Raw genomic sequence first — 1,016 nt, 5'->3', positions numbered from 1 at the left:
TTTCTCCATTTGGTCAAAATCCTGTCTCGAAAGTAAAGAATTTTCAATAGCCACTGAATTAGAAATAGTAGGCATATTGTTAAGCATATCATCAATCAAAATAAAGAGTTTAGGATCACTTTTAGAAACGTTAGTGGTAGAATCTAATAAAACCTCATTCGTAGTAGTTAAAGCATCCACAGACATATCCTTATCACCATCTTCCACTTTACCGTTATCTTTCAAAGTATCAATAACTTCCACCTGAGCCAATTGAGAAGTAGAAGGCGGTTCCACCTAACTAATATTACCTTCATTATGATCAAGTATAGGAAAATAGATTTCTTTATTCTCAGTTGAACTAGGATTCCAGTTATTATGAACAACAGGCTTCTTAAGTTCCGGGTTAAGTTTAAAGCAATCAACTTGGGCATGACCATGAATTTTACAGTGGTTACAAAATTCAGGAACTTTTTCAAATTCAACCTTTTGCAAATAGCCATAAGCCTTAGATCCGACCCAGACTTCCTTAGGATGTTTTTTAGAGATGTCAACTTCCACCAGCACTCTAGCCACAAAATGACGGGTCCTTACAGCAGTAGCCTGATCCGTTTGAAGCGGCCTCCCAAAGATAGAACCAAGAGCATGCAATACTTTAGAGTTAAAAAAATGTAATCGCAGATTAGGGAATGAGATCCAAACCGGCACGATAGGAGATTCCTCCTTAATATCAAAGAAAGGAGTCCACTTTAAAATGCGCATTTGACAATTATAAATGAAATAGGAACGTCTAGCAAACACCTTACTATAATCAAGATCATTTGATAATTGAATAGCCACATGTCTAGAATCCAACAGACCCACCGAATAAAAACCAGTAAGCTTGAGAGAAGAAAAAAAATTTCTTATAGCATCAAGATTCGATTGTCGGACACCAAACTTACCCACCAAAGTGAATTGAAAAGGCGAAGCTAGTTTTAGAACTTCTTCATCTGAAAGAAGCACAGCCGGAAAACCATTAAAAACAGATTGCTGGA

The 1,016-nt window shown here is 36.6% G+C and overlaps 1 protein-coding gene across 1 annotated transcript; it reads right to left on the bottom strand.

The window, feature by feature from the left end:
* Positions 1-290: 290 nt before the first annotated feature.
* On the bottom strand, positions 291-971 carry LOC110108882 (the record flags this gene model as incomplete). The annotated part of the gene is made up of 1 exon (XM_020839718.1): positions 291-971. A coding segment is annotated over one exon (681 nt), but the record flags the coding sequence as incomplete, so codon positions are not given.
* Between the last annotated feature and the right edge of the window lie 45 nt (positions 972-1,016).

The sequence above is a fragment of the Dendrobium catenatum genome, unplaced genomic scaffold (assembly GCF_001605985.2).
Source record: "Dendrobium catenatum unplaced genomic scaffold, ASM160598v2 original_scaffold_78334, whole genome shotgun sequence".
Classification (NCBI taxonomy): Eukaryota; Viridiplantae; Streptophyta; class Magnoliopsida; order Asparagales; family Orchidaceae; genus Dendrobium; species Dendrobium catenatum.
Note: the sequence above shows the minus strand (reverse complement) of the source record. Positions and strands in the feature narration are given on the sequence as shown.